We start from the raw sequence: 18,118 nt of genomic DNA, 5'->3' as shown, positions 1-18,118 counted from the left end.
TCAAAGTTTATTCAACTGTTAGATTTAAATTGATTGAAACTATAAAAAATCTGCAATGGATACTCCTAAAATAACGATAAAAGTTTTATTGAGCTCAGCATGAGTTAGCTTTGAATCTAACCAGTAACAGCAACAAAATTTCAAGTATGGCAATTTGTACACCCAAGCCACACAGCGGAGAGATCACAACAACACAAACAAAAGGGGTAAGACTATCATATATAGTTGTCATTTATCCCTGGGTAGGGTATTGCGTGTCAACCACACCAACGCTTCATCGTTCACGTTTATCTAAAATTAGTTTCAGATCCCCCACGACTTCCCGAGACCCCCGCCCTCAACCTCTACTATTCTGTGCCAACTGTCCTTGGGACGGGCCACTCATCGGCCATCTTGGGAGAGTCGATTCGCTGCCACTTTCGTCTTCCGACCACAGTGCGTTCAAGTGCCCGACCTATGCGCCAACTAAGTCATTCGTTTAAGATAGACCAGCATACTCCGATGATGCGACGCGGACAGGTGCTGAAGAAGGCTTGAAGCTTTGCGACCACTTGCAAGCTGTTTCGTGATGCGGTATACACTTCTGAAAACATTGCGTTCTACGGCAACTTCTGTTTCTTTGACCAGCGCGATAGCAAATTTACTTTTTGCCATGGCGCACACAACGTTGAATTCCCGACATTTCGCTCGCTTTTGGAGTTGCAGCGCGTGACACCACCATCGCTCGCAGCGGTCAATAGAAGCTTCATCGATTCGCTTCCATGGTTCCACAGTCAGCCAGACCCTTTGACGCCTTCTGGGGACGTGACAGACAAGTTGAATAGCACCCGAGAAAATAACATTTTTGATGACAACCCAATGCTCTTTGATATTTTCATACTCAGTATATCTGTTGTGCGATCAGCAAAATAGTTCTTCCACTGGACCGACAGCTGTACCGTACAAGAGGTCAAAGTTGAACTCGAGAGTTCGCAACCCTCCCGCCCTGCGAGACACAAGCGAACATAAGCGACCATCAGATGGTGATCCTTTTCAAGGCGGATGTCAGAGCCTCTCTTATTCCGCACATCCAGGATAACTTCTAAATCGACTGCTGATTGCAAAATGGTCAATCTTCTTGTTCATACGGTGTCGATCAGTGAAAAACAACTGACCTTATGGCAAGGTCTGTGCCCGAACGATCTCTATCCCTTTTAGTCGCCTCTTATGACAAGCAGAAAAGACTTTAGCCTCAACTCACAGGGCAAGGAGTATTATGCAACTCACACCTGATTCAAACATCTGTTTTGAAGGAACACAGAAAAAAAGTTAGAAATTAGTGGAGACAATTATTAGAATGCGGGGAGAGTGAAATTTATAAAATGGTAAAAGGCCGAAGTGTCAGAAAGCAGGTAACAATTTGTGGACAGTCTACAGTTCTTTTACTGGCTATGCCATGCAATAGAATCTATTACCCCAGGATGACCGATGAGTTAAAGCCCTGGAAGCCCTGGAAGCCCTGGAATTACGTGGAGCAGAGTAATGAAGAAAAAACACAAAGTTCCCGGGAAATCGTGGGAAAACTAAAGCGCATCGGCAAGAATCATTAATTTTGGTGCGTGGGTGTAATAGATACGCTATGCCCATAAAGAGCTCAATCCCAGTTTCAAATAGGTTAGGTCAAGAGAAAAAAAGTTAGATCAAGGGAAAAGAGCTTTTACTAACTGAGGACCAGGAAGAATTTTCGAGTGATTGGATGCATTTAAAGTATTTGTTACTGTGCTTTACACTATTTGCAGCTGTTTAAAGTATCCTTAATTCTCAGTCAATCTAACGAAACTCCAGATCAACCAGCAAAATTGTTAATCCCCCATGCAGCACCAAACCAGGATCTAACTCAAATCAAGCTTTTTTATCCCTTACAAAATTTATTCATAGCCAAACATTGTTCGAGAGCTAAACAACATTTAATCGGTGACAGTTATTTAAGGCACACCTATTTCCGGTCCACACAGATAAAAAATCTTTTAAAACGCTTCGTATTGCTAACTATTATGAGGTCTCATCGTTGTTGTTGTCGCCGTCGTCGTCGAGAATACCTTACCCACCTTGAAGTGATCTGTCTTGGCGTTAAAGTGTTGAAGGCAATACAAGACAAGTCCACAGCAGCTCCAACATAGCCAGCATCTGGTGTGAATCAACTAGAGTCATATCTAACATTCAAAAAGCAAAAAATCTAAAAGAATGACTTCATGTCACACATAAAACCACAACTTGATCAAAAACTTAAAATTTATGAATGAACTCGTTTGTAGTGGTGGTCGACGTAGTGCTGTATTGTGGTCGCGATCGCGACTGTCGTGAGTGGCACAATATTGGTACCGCACAGCAAGCGTTTTCGAGGATCAGACATTCTGATTTTCTGGTACCCATTCAGCATCTAACGGCCAGAGAGGTTCAGATGAAGACAGAAGAGTGTGTAGCTGTTGTCTGGCGACGGGTAGACGACCTTTTCGGCGGACTGAGAAGTCGACAGCTAAAGTGACTCTTGAACTAAAGTTTCAAAATGAATGGTTCGTTCGGTTTACCTTCCCTCAAGATCGAAATTAGTAATGTTTTGAACGAGCAAAAGTACGGCAATGAAGCCCTGCTGGTTAACCCTTTAGCAGGAGCGTAACGTTCGAGTATATCTAATTACTTGCAAACATTGCCAAAATAAATCGACAAACGGGGGTAGAAGCGTAACCATCACGAAATTATCTTTCATGTAAATGGTGAATTTGGAGAGATGCCTGCATTCAATTTATAGTTAGAAATTGAAGAAATGGGATTTATCTCATCTAATTTGGAGTGCAATAGACAGATGTTTTTGCCGAAGGTAACATGTTTTGGAGTTGATAGATTCGAGACATTAAACCTTTGATCAGAGTGGGACCAATGGCTAAAGGTATAAACATTTTCTGATTGGTACTAATGGCTATAACATTTTCTGGACAGAGGGTTAATCTCATGAAAGTCAATCCGGATCCTCTTGTTATCCAGAAGTCGATCCCAGAGAGGAGATACCTCGAAATGACTAGCTCACGTATAGGTGATGTGATTTACGTGATGCACACGCGATAAACACGAAGAGCAGAACGGACCATATAAAAGTTAAAAGTGGAGCAAATGATGTGACATCATTTTGCTTTATAACAAAGAAAACTTACTACTTTCTGCCTCTGCTCATAAAATCAACTGTGCTTTAGTTAGCCTTGAGAATTGCTCCGCGAACGCTAAATATCACCATGGCCGATCTAATGGCTGCGACCAAATTTCAAACGTCGGACAGGTTAATTTGTAGTCTCATTCGCATATTGACTTCGTTGAGAAGTTTGCGCGAATTTTCATTCATAACTTTTAGCGCACGTTTACGAGTATCTTTAGGGACGGGTTTTTTATGAAGTAAACATATCTGCCAACTATCCACTCGTCAGCTTCTCTTTGTGGTCGCTAAGAAACATGTTTAGCATAAAAAAGAAACAGTGTGTCGCAAAGTGCTTGAGGCTCATTAACGATTGCATCATCGCGGGTCGAGCTTGGAAAAGTTGCTCGGCTATTAAGTCCGCTGTTCCATGCTACGGCCAAGAAATTTTTATCAATGGAAATTCCACGGTTTGGCTAGTAACCTGCAGAGAATGTTGCGCTGCCAGCCTTTCAGCTTCAGCATGACATCTATCCAGCATCTTGAGACGCGGAATATTAACATCGACGAGGTACAAGTTGGAACAACTTTATGTAAATTGCCTTTGAAAGATAGCATGAGTGTGTTAGTTCACTTCCTGTTTCGATTAAACCCGAAATGTTCGGTTAGAGGCTTCATTGGAGTTGAAGTAAAATATTGTAAATGCTGGTAAACAAACAAGTCGCCGGATCAACAGATTTCGCATAGAAATTTATGCAAGCGATAGTGCTAATAGATGCCCGCAAATATCTGCTTCTGTTCGAAATATATGATATCGCTTGTAGATAGGTCAGAACGACTTTAATTCGTCGCAATACATAATACAATAGATTCGCGAAATAACAAACCCCCAAATAGTTAACAATCCCAAATAGCGAACAAAACTTTTTCATATTAAGTACTCTAAATAGAGAACAGCAAGTCGCTCTAAATGCACATTCGGAACTTTCAATATAATTTACATTTTTCGAAACATATAATTCACTCGCGTCTTTAAATCTTTGTCCAAAAAGTGGAAGAAAATTTCAAATATTAAGTGGAATAGACAAAGGATTAACCGTGTACGCTTATCAAAGTAATGATCCGAAATAACGAACAAATTGAAAATAGCGAGCAAGCCATTGAGGCTACTGGATTGATGTACAAAACTAATAAATTTAGTTCTTATAGACAACTAGTTCCAGACCAGACAAAGTGTTGTTTTTGTAGTTTTCTAAGGGTAGTTCATAGTTCAGAAACCTCCATGATAACCTAGCATTTGAACCCGAGTCAAACAACTTGCCTATCGCACGAATTCCAGTTAATGCGGTGTGGGCAAAGAGCTAATACTTTAATACATAGACTTGCAGGCCAGGCAAAACCGAACCGCCACCTCCCCGCGATGGCTGCTGGATAACGCCAACGACGGTCGTAGCGAGTGTGCGACCGTATATAGTATTCGCATCTACCAGCGAGGAGCCGTCAACCCCTCCTGACAATACCCTTTTGCGGCGCAACTCAGACAACAGCCTCAGACCAGGCGGTGGTTTACTCTTTTGGAACTTGGAACATTCACTCTAAATAGAATCGGAGTTATACGAGAACTCCTCATAGAAGTTTCAGGATACAACATCAACATCCTGCCGATCCAAAAAGTGAAATGGCTCAGATACAAGGTTAACGACGAACGTGCGCACACAGTTTTCACAAGCGGAAAAGAATCGGCAAGCAGAGAATTTGGAATGGCATTTATCGTGGACAACAAATTCAAAGAACAAGTCGTTGATTTTGAAGCAATAAACGACTGTGTCCGACTCGTATTAAAATAAAATTTTTTAACGTATGGCTAGTGAACTGCCACGCCCCACCTGAAGAAAAAGATGACGCGGTCAAGGACGAGTTCTACAATAACCTCCAACGAGTTTATGGCGCACTGCCTTCTAATGACATAAAAAGAGTGTTAGGGGATTCCAGCGCCCTGCTTGAATGAGGGGATTCTCACCGCGAAACAATTGGAAGGCACAGCCTCCATGAAGATACGAACGACAACGGGCAGCATCTTATTCATTTCGCTAGCAGTAAAAACATGACGGTAAACTCTATCTGCTTCCCATATCGCGACATTCACATGGGCATCACCCGACGGTCGCACATTCAAACAAATTGACCATTTTCTTATCTGAAAATAGACTGCAACCAGCATTACGGATATAAGGTCACTACGTGGGTCCAATTGTGGTTCTGACCGCATGTTAGTAAGGACGAAGTTTCAATGTCGATTGACGAAAGCATATCACGCGAAGCAGAGCAGATTAATAAATTTGGAGACAGTCGAATGACTGGTCCGATGGGGAATGTCGTGATGCAACCAACAAAAAGAACGAAGTTTACCGTAAATACATAGAACAAGGGGAAATAAAAAAATTGCGACGAGCTTGGGCGAATAGCAAACCGGACGTGCAGGAGAAAAACAGCCAAAATACAACAATGACAGAATATTAAAACCTGACAACGACATGAAAAATAAAGGTGTACGAATCGCATACGGTACGATAAAAGATTTCGTCTCCGTAAGGATAACCCCGGCGATATCCAGAACGAAAACGAAAATCATACAAGCTAGGTGAGAGCCATATACAAACAAATTAATTTGGTGAATACCAATGCGGTTTCCAAAAAGGGCGATCCACAATCGACCAAATTTTCACTGGAAAGGTGCTATGAATTCAATATCGATGTGCATCAGCTCTTCGTCGACTTTCTTCAAGCGTATGATAGCAACCAAAGGGACGAAATTCGGCGACGAATAATCGCCAACAAATCATACTACTCAGTCCTACGGATAATGAAAAGTAAAAGGGTGCCCAGGAAAAATAATCTCCGAATTTACAAGACCCATAATACGGCCTGTGCTACTGTACGGCTTTGAAGCTTGGACTCTAACACAGGCATTAGAGATGTCCATCGACACATTCGAACCTAAAGTTGAAAATCGAATACTTGGAGCTGACTGACGAATTAGATATAAACATGAATTGTACCCGCTCTATGACGACCCAGCAGCATCGTCCCGCAGAACGGATGGACGACAAGCAAATATCTAACAGGGTATACAAAGGCACACTCGAAGGACGCCTCCCAGTGCGAAAGCCACACAAACAATGGGAGGAATCAATGGACGAGGCCAGTAAAAATCTGCTGAAATTTCCCAACTGAAGGACACGATTGAACACCGAGATGGCTACAGGAAGTCTCTCCTGAAGGCCAAGGGCTGATTTGGCATGTCGCGCCATTGAAGATTTTTTATACAATGTTAGTCAGCATTTTGGTGAAACACTAATCTACGCCACAACTAGAAAGTCTTCAGTACTCATATTTCTGAGAGATTATATTAGAATATCGATGATGATTGGGCACAGCTTGTCTGCCACGTCCTGAGGAGACGTCAAAGGGTCTTGCTGACTGTAGAATCATGGAAGCGGATCGATGAACGGCAGGGGTTGAAGGTTTCATTGACTGCTGCGAGCGATGGCGGGATGACGCGCTGAAACTCCGATACTGGGCGTAACATAATATTAACGTTTAGATTGATCAGTCATTGATCAATGTTTATAATTGTTCTTTCATTCCAACGCACTTCGGCAGCAATTTGAAGTTTCGTCTATTGGTGTATACCCCTAAGAAAGTACTGTAATTCTAGCTTAGAGAAACTAGACGTGCTACTATTTACTACAGCTTATATTTATGAACATGACGCTCAACTGTTGACAAGGACGCCTCAGTTTTGAATTGAGCATTAATAACACTTGGTCATATTATTTCTCCGTCTTCAGCTTTTATATCGTTCAGTATCGGTCGGCTAATCTACAGCAGATTCACTACTTTTCTCGGCTATAGGTTTGGTCCGGATAGCTCAGTGGTTAGAGCACTGGGTTGTCATACGGAAGGCCGCGGTTCAAATCTCGCTGGTGGCAGTGGGATTTGTATCGTGACTTGACGTCGGATACCAGTCGACTCAGCTGTGAATGAGTACCTGAGTCAAATCAGGGTAATAATCTCGGGCGAGCGCAATGCTGACCACATTGCCTCCTACAGTGTTCTGTAGTGTACCGTTACGGTCTTGAATGAAGTGCTCTAACACACTTCAAGGCCCTGATCCAATATGGATTGTTGCGCCAACGATTATTATTATTATTATAGGTTTGGTCCAGTTGGAGTCGAGAGGCTTTTAAATCACCATCTATCAAGCCATTGATATTTTGGTCAGCCTTTGGATAATTTCCCATCGAGTTTGATATTCAAACTAATCTTACCTAATGAGTTCAAGGTCAACGCGAATATCCACACATGTCCATAGCATCGAAGACGCCGCCCACCCACTTTTGCGCGACGGGTGCAACCCCGTGTCAATCACGGATGTGAAAAGCCGTTCTTAATGTTCACTTTATCGTAAAGATCTTTGTGGCTGACTGATCGGACAACAGTGATCATTGCTTCACGGTTGGTATTCTTATAAATTTACAAATTGACCAAGGTTTTCTTTGCGAGAAACTTATGATAGAAGCATTTCTTCTCACGAAACATGACATGAATATCGTCATTCTAAAATAAAATATCTCCGTTGATGAGTCGTTTACAGGGCTTGGTGACCCCGAGAGTTAAGTAGATCGCTTTGTGAATCATATTTCGTTTGATCCCACGCTTCTTTGATGCTTATAATATTCGGAAGTTGCGTGGGTGAGATCATTTCTTCTCTTTACTCGCAAAATCGTCACCAAGGCTCCCTCACAGAGCCAAAGTTTTCAACCCCATGGCGCTAGTTGCCTTTTCGCCAACAGCCGACAGGCACTTTACAGGTTTTTGTGTCGAGTACTGGCCAGACTGCGATTTTCTCGATATCATCTCGATATCGCGTTCACGTTCTATATCGTAGCTCTTAGTGCCACACAATCGAGTTCCTTGCAGAGCGCAGACGTCAATGTACGCCTTAATTTGGTTTGGTCTTTAAGTCGTCCATGAACCCTTGGTCATTTCTCAATAGAACCAGGACTGATCCAGTCGCGTTGACTAATGTAGACGCCTTAGTATTTTTCCGAAGCATATTAACGGGCATAATCGGTTTTTTTTAACGACATTCAATGCGTTTTCTTGGTCGCCTTGTCGCGGGACCCTGTGACCAAGAGGGACCAGGTTGGATCTAGCACTTTCTTTATATTTTCCTGCGAATTGTACTAAAGCATATTAACTTCTTTCCATCAATTAGGGAATTACTTGTATATTCGTCTAGCTGTCCCTGCAATTTGCAGAAATATTGCAAACATTGGATTTTGATTTCATTACATTACATTATTTTCAATTTTATCCGTTTTTATTAACGAACAAATGTATAGATTGGTAATTTCCCTTAATTAAATGAAAGTATAACTTATGGAACTTATTAACATTTACAATACTGTTTATAGATAACGTCTAAAATGCAAAAATCAATCTTCCTAGCTAACGGTTGTTTCACAACTGAGCATGTAAGGCAATATCAATTCTATGCTTCTTTTCAATTTACGATTACTGGACATAATCCCATAAACAATTATTTGCTTGACTGACATTTGATACGAATCTTCCAAAGAAATACATACGCAAAAGATTTCCTTATAGGCAATAAGAATACAACTCACAAACAAAGTTGCTCGCTTGAGTCTTTTGTTTTGCTTCTTCAATTACTTACAAGTTGTTCAATTTTTTTACAGAATTTCTGATGATTTTTGATTGTATCGTAAATCAGAATGAACGTTTTGCTTTTGCGACAAATAGGGACGGATATTCGTAATATTCAAAAGCATGCATAGATAACTATACTTAGCTACAACCCGGATAAAGTAAGTACTGATGCAGTTGGTCCTGATGCGAATCCACTGTCGTGTTTCCACTGTCCTTCATTTACATCTTCGCTCAGAGATTGGCACAGAGTGCTGCGACTTGAACCATGTACGACTGTGCGATAACTTTTTGAACGGCACAGGACATGATCGAGTAAAACACAAGAACAGGTAAGCGAAAAAAACATACGTTTTTATCTGAATTTTATAGTTCCGTTCATATTTTTTACATTTTATTTTTATGGAAATGCTTACGACGTTTATTGTATTGCTCGAGTGTTTTATGAGACGGGTGGATTGTGTTAAATGCCCATTTGCATTTAACAGACGGTTGGTATTCGAACATGTTTCGCGTTGCCTCCCATTTCTCTATCCTTTCTTAACTCTGCAATAGTAATCCTAGACCAAAAGGGAAGATATGCTCCGCACCAAGCCAATCTCGTCGAAGTGATGTCATTTGATATGCATGCTGTCACGTTGCGCATAATGGCTTGCACTGATTTGTGGTAATGGGTGGGTTTTATTTATTGGGTACAGATGAATTGTGACTGTACCGTACCTTATCCGCAGCATGCTGTTTGCAAAAATAGACGAAATCTCCAATTAAGCTTCGTATTCAATTCAATTGAACCAAATTCTTCTAATCATGGAAAAACCAAATTGTCTGTGCCTAAATGAGAAAACATATTAACAGTTGAACCAAACTGAACCTTTTGACTAAATTCTTAAATTTAGTTGGAATGCATTATTGTTGCATTACTGAGAGAAGAAGCATTATTTGTAAACAGTTACCAAGCCTAGAGTAAGATAACGGCATGTTAAAAGAAGTACTTAAATTCATCTGCTGTCTCAAATTATTCGTCGAAGAATGTAGAAAAATTCTCTATGGATTGATTTAGTATATACACTTGTAACGCTATCATCATATTCTCTGCTTAAAATCAAATATATTATGCACTGAGATGTTAGTATTTGTTGAAATTTCGTTTCAATGGAGTGCCCACAGTGGTTTTCTCGTTACGCAAATAACAAAAAGGCTGTATTTTTAAAGGGATCAGTACATCAGTATGCTAAAACTTTAATGTGAAAATAGGATAAAAAGCATATTTTTATGCGAAAACTGGTTTTCTTTCGAACTTTATTTATTGCTCTGTTTTGATTTCACTTCAGTTTTCATTCGGAACAAAATTCTTTAAATTAGTTTAATAACAGGTATTTTTGCCATTAGCCATCGGAAAGTTTTGTAGACAAGAAGGCATTCTTACATATAATTTTCCTGCTAGTTCGGATGAAAGTGTATTCCATCAAATAAATTTCCGGGTGGCGTAATATTATAGTTAGAGCGCTAGGTTATCGAAGTGACGGCAGAGTGATTTGCATCATGACTGGATGTTCGATACCAGTTGTTTGAGCTGCAAATGAGTACCTGAGGCAAATCAGGGTACCAATCCCGTCCGAGCCTAATGATAACCACATTGTCTCCTACAAAGTACCACAGTCCTCAACACCCCAACGTCAACGATTATTATTGCATTTGATGATTTCCTTCAACTTTTAAATGTTTTTGCAAATTTCCTAAAATTTTAGATATGTTTCTTAACCTATGCAAATTTGTTTGTGTAAGAAGTCACAAAAGATGCATGCTAGAAAATGTCCACGCTGTTCTCACTAATTTCGATTAATGGCACCGTTCAACATAATACGATGCTATCAGCACGCTTTTCCATTCGTACATTGCTAACAAAGAAAAATATTAATTCATATGTTTTCAAATTCCAAGAAACACATATGTACAAATATATTAAGAACATAAACATGGCCTGTTACCGTATACTGATAAATTGATCTAACGCATCTCCCCGCATCTCCGGGCACAAAAGCATACATATATGTAGGTAAATTAAATACCACCAATGACCATCTTATGGGACACTACCCGCAAATTTCATTAGCACATACATATAAATACACATGTCTGTCTCCAGTAATTGATGCTGATATACAAATAACTAAAAGAAGTCAGGATACCGGAAGCTGGCCACTTCGGGTATAAAAGTTTTGTGTTCATCTTATATGAAACTTTCCATGCATGGTTTTCCATTCGTATATAACTAAAAACTGCTCAATATTTCTGCATTAATTGCTAACCTCCAGATATATGTACATACATGTCAAAGCCATAAATATTCTGCTAATCCTAAATAAACAAACGTTGCCCATCCAAATTGATCTAACGCATTTTCACGCATTTCCACTTTACTCCGTGCACAATACATCTAATAAGTACTACCCACACTCAATGGATCGGACTTGCTAATATATTGGGCAAACTTATCCGATCAATATCAAAACTAGGACCTTTCGCAAAAAGTACGCAGCATGGCCTTTCGTTCATATCCCATACGGCCATATTTGAAAAAAAAAAAATGTATAGCCCCTATTAGCTTTTAAGGGAACCCTTCATACAAGCATATATTATAGATAAATAGGCAGGTAGACAAAGCGTCTTTTACAAAATCTTGAAAACTCCATTAGTTATAACAAACCCATATCCAAATATTATGGTGGACTCCTATTAACTCCTTTGTAGAGTATGGGACATGCACATTGTGCATTCATATATCTCTCTTATTGAACATGTATCCTTTGATATTTTGTCCACATCTTCTGATTTACGAATGCACACTCCATTTTCAATTACTTCGATCCTGCAAGGGAAATTCTTAGAAGCAACACGGTAGCATCATCCGCAGCAACCGTGTCTCCCCTAAATATTGAGAACACAATTTACTATAAACAAACAGGTTCCTATGACTCAGAATAAATGAAAAGGACTAAATGGCAATTAAGGTTTGTAATCTCACCAAATATTTCCATTTACGCATTATTATTGTACTTTAATGCCCCTTTAATTTTACTCGTTTAGCTATTCTCTAGGCTGTTTCCTGAATGATATGTTCGTTTTCTTAAGGAACATTCGCGATATAACTTTCTAACAGGTGCACACTGAAGATAGGTCTGATAAACACAACCTCCAGCAAAATCTTCGAGCGGACCATAAAATGAATTATCAATCAACACTGTTATAGGAATAACACTATCCCAGACTACCAGTTCGCCAAGCAACCGCAAGACGCCTACAACAGCCTGCCGCCGTGGCATTAACGATATTAATCGGCTTTGTTAGCAATATGGATTCTTCCACCCGCGCATTTACAAGCTATTACTTTGCTTTTTAGATGGGAGGAAATTCTAAAAAAGTTCAGCAACAGTTGACCTTTTCGTATACCAACCTGGCTTGCCTTCCGCAAGACTTCCTCCTCTCTGCGACTCTCTTCTCGCTCTTGGAGCGGGTATTCCGAAACCCATATGTACGGTAATAACCTCATCGCATAACCACCACGAAGAATACGTGCGGTGAAGTCCGCCTGAATTTACATTTAGACGGCCTCTACTGATAGTGACTATTCGCAATCCACCCGTAAATGTGCTAAAGTTTGTTCTTAAAGGAAAACCAAAAACGATTTCTGACTTTTGGAAAACTCTTCTCAAGATTATTCGCTTACCGTATCCCCATGCCGAAATAGGACATTTGGCTTGGTGTAATTATGAATTTAATTTTGTGCAATATTCTTCATATCAACAAGTCAATAAAACGTAAAACCTACGGCTCCAAATCCCTTTATCCCATTCCTCGATACAATAAGCCCACTTCAATATAGCTCAATATCGTCTGTCGCAAACGCGTATCTGTTAGAAGTAATTAAAACCAGCATAATCAAGTTCGGTTTCATTCGGTGAACAGATACATCTAGCCGCCAGTTGAGATTGCGCCTTAAGGAAAGGTAGATCCTTGCCACTAGCCCGGCATAAACGGCATAAACCGATAATAATCAGATTCTCTATGAAGCTTCCCAAACCCCGTGCATTGAGTGCTATTCTTGTAGAACATGCAGTGAAGTTCCTTGAAAAATATCAATCACCCCCCAACCTACACATCTATCCAGGTCGCGACACCCAAGCAAAACGCTAAAGATGTCAATAACGGATGTTTCCCTCTTTTAAAACTAACCCTACGTGAAAGTAAATCTGCGTCAACCTATGCTCAACATCATCATCTTTACCAAGAAAATCAAACGTATAGTTTAAGTTTCATAGTTTTAATCTCAAATTAAGTAGTCACTAAAACATAGTCGTAGAGAGGATCCCTTGGTGATAAGGATTCCATCCCATTCCGTAGAAATTCACCGGTTTTACTAATCTTAAACTTCCATAACTTTATTACCTTTGAAAATCCGTACACCTGCTGAAAATCCGAGGAAAATATTATCAACACTGGCTACAAGGCCGTTTAGACAAATGACTTCAAAGTCAACATTTGCCTTATGGAGCCACTAATGTGTTTTATTTTATTTCTCTTCTTTCACATTGATATTTTGTTTCGTACATCAATTTTTTTCATTTTCTTAATTCCACCATAAATTTACCTTTGACAATAAATTAAAATCTCTTGAATATGCATATACCAAACAGCTTCTCATCCGCAATTTAGTCCCGCAACTATCCATCTAAAGATACCATGCCTTCGTCAGGTGCTTATTTGCTTAAGTGATGACTTGAATTTCATAATTTTTTAAGTTTTATGTCGATCTCGTTCTGGACTCGACGGGGAGAAACGTACTCCTTGCATTCAGCTCACCTCAAAAGAAAAAAAAAGTTAAATAAGTAAAAACATCTTAGAAGAAAATTATGGATATGAGTCAAAAAATTAAATGGAGATAAAATGGAAAATAAAAAAGAAGATAATAAAAAAAATGCTGTGTTCATTGCCGAAGGGCCTGTTGAAAATCTCTTCTCGTTAGGGCACACGCTCCGTACAAAGTGAAGGCGCAGTCTGTACCACATGCTGAATCCAAGAAAATTCGTCCGCGTGCTCTCAAGAGCCAACTCATTCATACCTCGGCGATATGCAGATTACCTAGGACTGAGGTTTCGCTTATGGCAGTTCGTCCAAAACTTTGGCATAAACCCACTCACCGCTGAATTGATACAAATTTCAAATTGAAATTGAAAAATTTGCGTATCCATCAGAAACGACTAAGAATCAAATGTGGGGTGCCACTGCTTCATAATGAAGAAAGACCTGGAAAGATCAGAAAATCTTTTTGATGGCCTATGCATGTTGTTTTGTATTGGGGACTGTTTGTTGTCCTCCTTTGGAGGTAGGGGCAGGCATTGCTTGAATTGACAATACAAAGGCTGCAGAGCACAGCATCCAGCTCCGTGTCGAAAACCTAAGAGAAGAAAAAGATAAAAAACTAATCCAAGATGAAAACGTGAAATAAAGAAAGTTACATAGCGAACATAAAAGAAATAAATGCGCGTGTGCATCTGAGGTGATTTTAGCTTCGACATTTGTTATTTTCGGTGCAATTTTTGCACCTGTCCAGCGCGAATTTCGCTTAGCGGGTGGCGAATTCCTTCTCGGTATTGACGAAATTATCATTTTTGCCAGTTTTTTGTTCCGTTTCGTCACCATTCAGCACACTAATTGATTGAAACGCACCCTCGGGGGCAAACATAAATTTTTCATTCTTTGGATGATTACCGCAATTCAATCTTAAAATTTTCTGTGGTGGCTTCACAAGAAAGCAGGCTCAGGTCGATGCAACGGTGCAATGTGGCGTTATTATTCATTTTATGACTGTTGCGTTCAGGTTTTTGCCCTTTAAACTTCATTTCGCTACAACGCCTCACAAGCAACTTGGCGAAATCAGGTAAATATTTAAAGCATAACATGAAGACTTAAAGGTAGTAGCAGCATCAGCTATTCCACTGACCTGTACACCATATTACTAATTGGGCGGGCATTTAAATAAAACATCGTGTAGAATAATCCATACATACGATTGAGATAGAATATTGGAATACTTTTGCGTAGATATTTAGAAGCAGAATGACTTCGACGACTTTTTTTATCAGGCTCAATGTAACGGTGGTAAAAATATATTTTACAGATCGATTAAAGAAGTTTATTTCACATTAATATTTGCTAAAGTAAATTCATCATTAGTCCTATCTTTTTTGAGTAATAATGTTCTTTAGCTTGGCTGTCCCTTGTGTGATAGGTTTCTTTACTGTTTACAGAAGGCCAACAAGTAAATGTGATTTGATATCATCAATAGAAAATTAAACAGTTTCCAATCTATATTCAATGTCATGTCGTAAAAAAGTAAGGGTTGTTTTCGTGATTTGAGAGACCTCTCCACGGCATTGGTGATCGAAATTAAGACCAGCGTATAAGGGTAAGCCTAAAACTTTCACAAAACAGGACACCCTTCGATTTCTCACTAAGAATCCAAAACAATGCAAATATGCTATTTTAAAACATCCCAATATCCGCCGTCTTTTTTTTGCAAATGGAAAGTGACAAAAACGTCTACAAACGTGACAAAAATGATCAGAATCTAATTTACATATTCTGTGAGACATTTTATCATAAATAAATAAACTTTGATCACAAAAAACACAAGGAGTATAGAATTCAAGCTGATAGATAAAATAAAGGTCCAACCAACCACCTTTCATTAGTAGGAGTATAACAAAAATGAAGGTGTCTCACCAAAAGTATATGAAAAAAGATAAAATTACCAGTATTGCTATTACTCCCTTCTTGAGTTCTGCAAATAATGTAAATACAGGATGAAAAGATATTTAAAAAGAAAATATTTCATCGTTGTTGGGCTGTATCGGCGGCAACATATATACATATATATAGGGGTCAATATAAACCATATGGAGCATAGCGGGCCTGCCACATCTTATCGTCATCGTTCACGGTTCTACGAAACGCGCTTTGATTCTCTTCAAATCTTCTCCTCTACTGTCGGCTACTAGTCAGCCAATCTTTTAAAATGTTTTCCATTGCATAGTATAGCCAGCAAGGTTTTTGTTAACCAATCTTAAAGTATGACCTGCAATGAATACCTCCCGAAGGAGGTCGTCAAGCCGCGTGGAACGCATTGTTGGCCGAAATAATTTCCCTTCTATTTGTATCCGAATCCGTATGTTACGGTGACTACCAATTTCAATCACAAGAAATGGAACTTCACCAGATGTTATATGGTTGAGGACCATGTTGAACTGTTCCCTCTACCTCTTAAGCTGCTCGTCGTCGTGGATGAGGAGTCTACAGTTAACTTCCCTCACAAGTCCATCGGGATACTTGTCACCACCTGTAAGTTTTTTCCTGATGCGGTATACGGTAACAAAATCGTAATTATTTGTTACAGCTTTGCTTCCCTGACCAGCACTATAACAAATCTCCTTTTGTCACGGCGCAGATGAAGCGCAGCAACAGAAGTCTTTAGTTTCCTGTGCTCCTCGATCCGTCCCTCTGTTTCGAGAGTCAGTCGGGCTCTATGGTGCCCCTTCGGAACGTGCCCGACAGCCTCATTTACACCGGAGAGAAGAACACTTTTGATGGCGCCCCAGTGCTCATCAATACTCTCCGACGAGCTACATAAGTTATCTTTTGTCCGGTCAGCAGCCGGATCCCATAAACAAATCGTGCTGAGTTTGGGAGGTCGAATTTCCCCAACCGTGCGAGAAGATCCAGACGCAAAACGCACTACTGAAAAATTCCTCCTTGACGGGAATCTCGCAGTTAGTATTCTGGCCGTGCCAGAATATTACTGCATAGTGTCACAGCAAGGAGGGGAGTGCTCCCCAGAATCCCACCATCGCAACATAAACACCCAAAAATTGTCATATTTTGTCCTATCACATCGTATAAGTTAGATAAAAAATCTGAGCGTCCTGTTTCTTTTTCTATGACATAGAGGGCACATCAGTCCTTCATGCTTTTTGTAAAAAGTCAGCTCTCTGCCAAATTTATTCTTCAATTGAGTGGTTTTTCGAAATGAGTGCTGTTTACGCCTCTCGCTTTGATGCAATTTTGAAAAAGGACCCAAATTAACGCAAACTGCTGCTGCGAAATATATGGGAAAGTCGAAGCAGTTTGTTAGCAAGTGGATAAATCGCTATAAAAAAGTCGGTAACGTTGATGATTTTCCTGATCGCGGAAGTGCAAGCAAAGTCTCAAAAAAAGACAAAAAAAAGATTCTCGCATTGTTCTCGAAAGATCCAACTTTGGCTTTACGTGGAGCTGCTGTGAAATTGAAAGCAAAAGGTGTTGACATATCTTACGGAACGATTCGCAGGCACTTGCTTGCCAATAAACTGAAATATCGCAGTACTTTGGAAAAACCAATGTTGAGTGCAAAACACGTTGAAAAACGAGTGGAATGGGCGAAGGAAAATTTGGACCGCGATTGGGGCAACGTAGTTTTTTCTGATGAATCCTCCTTCTGGGCATTTCCGACCATCAAACACGCCTGGGCAACCTCTACCAGTAGGATGCTTCAACGGACTGTTAAACACCCCGTCAAGGTCCATGTTTGGGGGTGCTTCTCAAACAAAGGTTTTGGTACTTTGTTCTTATTTACCGAGAATTTAAATGCCGAAAAAATGAATAAAATATATCAAAAGGCTTTGTTACCATCTGCTAAGCAATGGTATACCGAGAAAAATGAAAGCTGGATCCTTCAAGAGGACAACGATCCGAAACATCGGAGTCGAGCGTGTAGCGAGTGGAAGGCGCAAAACGGAGTTGTCACCTTAGATTGGCCATCTCAGTCACCGGATGCAAATCCCATAGAAAATGTGTGCGCTCTGATGAAAATGCAGCTTCGCAGACGCAAGCCATGTAATTTAGATCAACTTTCTCGAAAAATTCGGAAAATTTGGAGGTCTTTTCCGGTAGAATATGCAGAAAAACTAGTGGAAAGTATGCCCCGATGGTGCCAGACTATAATTGACAATGCAGGAGATTGGACTTGCTACTGAGGTATTTGCATTGAGTATTAACGACCAAATTATCAATAAATTTGCGAATTTTCGAAAAATCAATTGTTATTATTATTTAACAGTGACCACGCTCTTATGTAACAGATAGTAAAACAACCGTAATGACAAATTAACCCGACGATTGTGTCGTCGA

The 18,118-nt window shown here is 39.9% G+C and overlaps 1 protein-coding gene across 1 annotated transcript in view; it reads left to right on the top strand.

Annotated features, from left to right (window-relative positions):
- LOC119659018 overlaps positions 1 to 18,118 on the top strand; it is a 172,087-nt gene that overhangs the window by 150,007 nt on the left and 3,962 nt on the right. The window contains exon 2 of the mRNA XM_038066912.1: positions 8,929 to 9,228. Within this exon, the coding sequence (XP_037922840.1) occupies positions 9,068 to 9,228 (161 nt within the window). The 5' untranslated portion in view covers positions 8,929 to 9,067. The remainder of the gene's footprint in view (positions 1 to 8,928; positions 9,229 to 18,118) is intronic.

This window comes from Hermetia illucens, chromosome 6 (genome assembly GCF_905115235.1).
Source record: "Hermetia illucens chromosome 6, iHerIll2.2.curated.20191125, whole genome shotgun sequence".
Lineage (NCBI taxonomy): Eukaryota > Metazoa > Arthropoda > Insecta > Diptera > Stratiomyidae > Hermetia > Hermetia illucens.
The sequence above is the reverse complement of the archived record's forward strand: the minus strand, read 5'-3'. Positions and strand labels throughout refer to the sequence as shown.